Source organism: Meleagris gallopavo, chromosome Z (genome assembly GCF_000146605.3).
Source record: "Meleagris gallopavo isolate NT-WF06-2002-E0010 breed Aviagen turkey brand Nicholas breeding stock chromosome Z, Turkey_5.1, whole genome shotgun sequence".
Taxonomy (NCBI): Eukaryota; Metazoa; Chordata; class Aves; order Galliformes; family Phasianidae; genus Meleagris; species Meleagris gallopavo.
In genome coordinates this window covers 25661646-25663434 of record NC_015041.2, presented here as the reverse complement: position 1 = coordinate 25663434, position 1789 = coordinate 25661646, and the positions used below count along the sequence as shown (strand labels likewise).

The 1789-nt window shown below is 38.6% G+C and overlaps 1 protein-coding gene across 1 annotated transcript in view; it reads right to left on the bottom strand.

Moving 5' to 3' along the window:
- The window catches only part of RCL1 (RNA terminal phosphate cyclase like 1), a gene marked incomplete at its 5' end in the record, with an annotated part of 31253 nt that overhangs the window by 11934 nt on the left and 17530 nt on the right, over window positions 1-1789 (bottom strand). The window contains one exon of the mRNA XM_031557280.1: window positions 1379-1535. Within this exon, the coding sequence (XP_031413140.1) occupies window positions 1379-1535 (157 nt within the window). The remainder of the gene's footprint in view (window positions 1-1378; window positions 1536-1789) is intronic.

Sequence of the window (1789 nt, the reverse complement as noted above, 5' to 3'; positions counted from 1 at the left end):
AAAAAAAAAAAAAAAAACCAGAATAAAATGAATGAGCCATCCCAATTTTTCTAACTCCTGGCTAACACTCTGTTAGAGTGTGTATCATACACAAAGTCATAAATTCAAGTATATATTCTGAAAATAACAAAATGAACCCCACAATGTTGCCTATGACAGGGAGCAGGGATTTCATGAGTACTGAGTAAGATCTAAACACTCCAATAGATAAGCAGTACAATAGTCCTTAAAGGATAACAAATTAGAACTTTTTTCCATCATGAGATGCTGCTGTGGAGGACAACAGTCCACAAACTGTTCAGCAGTTGCCACTTACTTTTGTAATGGCCCACACAGCATAGAGCCTTCCAGAATGCCAACTGTTCCATAGCAGGTCACAGCTAACCTCATTCACTGAGAATCTGATTTTCAAGGACAGTGAAACCTCATGCCCTATCACTTCACTGTGCAAAGACCTGCCTGACCCTGTTTGTGCCTCAAACACCTTTTCCGAATTGACTACACTACCTAAAACAGAATCACACTAATGGCATTTTTAACACTTTGCAAGGCCCTATCTCCTTATTCTAGTTAAGAGCAATTACATTTTTTTGGACTACCATCTGTAGATGGCTGCCTTCTAAAAACCAAATGTGGTTTGTCAGTACTAACAGCTGCTTACTTTGACATCTATGGCAATACACAGCAAAAGCAGATATGTTCTTTATCAGATCAGAAACTCACTGATTGCTAATTCTGACTGAGAGCCAGTCATCCACTAGAAGTCTTGCCACAGATGAAAACAAACATTTTAATAAAGAAACCATGTTGTGGGAAACTGTCACGCAGATAAGATTCCTAAGCAAACACTGTCTTGCTTCAACAAACCATTCTGTTCCTTATATCACAAACAGTCCTCAGGACATTTGAACTTTGTTATTGCTGCAATAAAATGGCCAGCATTGAAACCAGCTGCTTTTTCCCCCCCTTCCTCCTTCTCACACTTTCTCCCACTCACAATGCTTCAATTCCACCACTAGCTCAATAGCATTAACTCTCTTATTGCTGTCTTTTATGGTTAAAAGTGAAAAAAAACACATGAAGCAAACTGAATTCTGTTGCAAATAGAAGACAATGAAAAGAAAATTTTTTTCTGCTATGACCCACAGTAAAATATAACATGGACACAGGAAATAACATGGCAGAATAAGTCATTATATCATTAAATGAACCATTTATAAAACACTCCCCACTGATATCAAGAACACATTGGCAGCATCGGATGATTTTTCTGTCTGGATCTCAGTCTGAGTACATCCTGAAATCACCTATTCCTTCACCAATATATCATTGCCTTCTTCTCTTTCAGCTGTACATACAAAACATATTGCCCACTTACCCTGTATATCTCCTCAAGCAACAGCTTAGCACAATTCTGGCCAAGTTCCTCAGGAAGCACAGCTGCTCCCTGGCCCTGAGGGTTTGAGGCTAACTCAGCACTGAGAATAGTGCCATTGATGGTTTCTGCAATAAGACATATGCCAAAACCTGGAGATCTGAAAGGAAAACACATTGGATAGAGCAATAAAATTAAATAACAAACCAAAAAGAAATATCAAGCTTGTCCTCAAGTTGTGAACAGCTCCACTCATTGGACATTATGGGGAATCTGGACTTGCCAACAAAATTCCCATTCTAGACTTTTCATCTGTCCTGGGAAAAACATTAACAATATCTAAAAGCTAAATCTAGTATTACTAGTCCCAAACAGACTGTGCTGGATATTTCTGGCTCAAACTCTGGAAGAAAA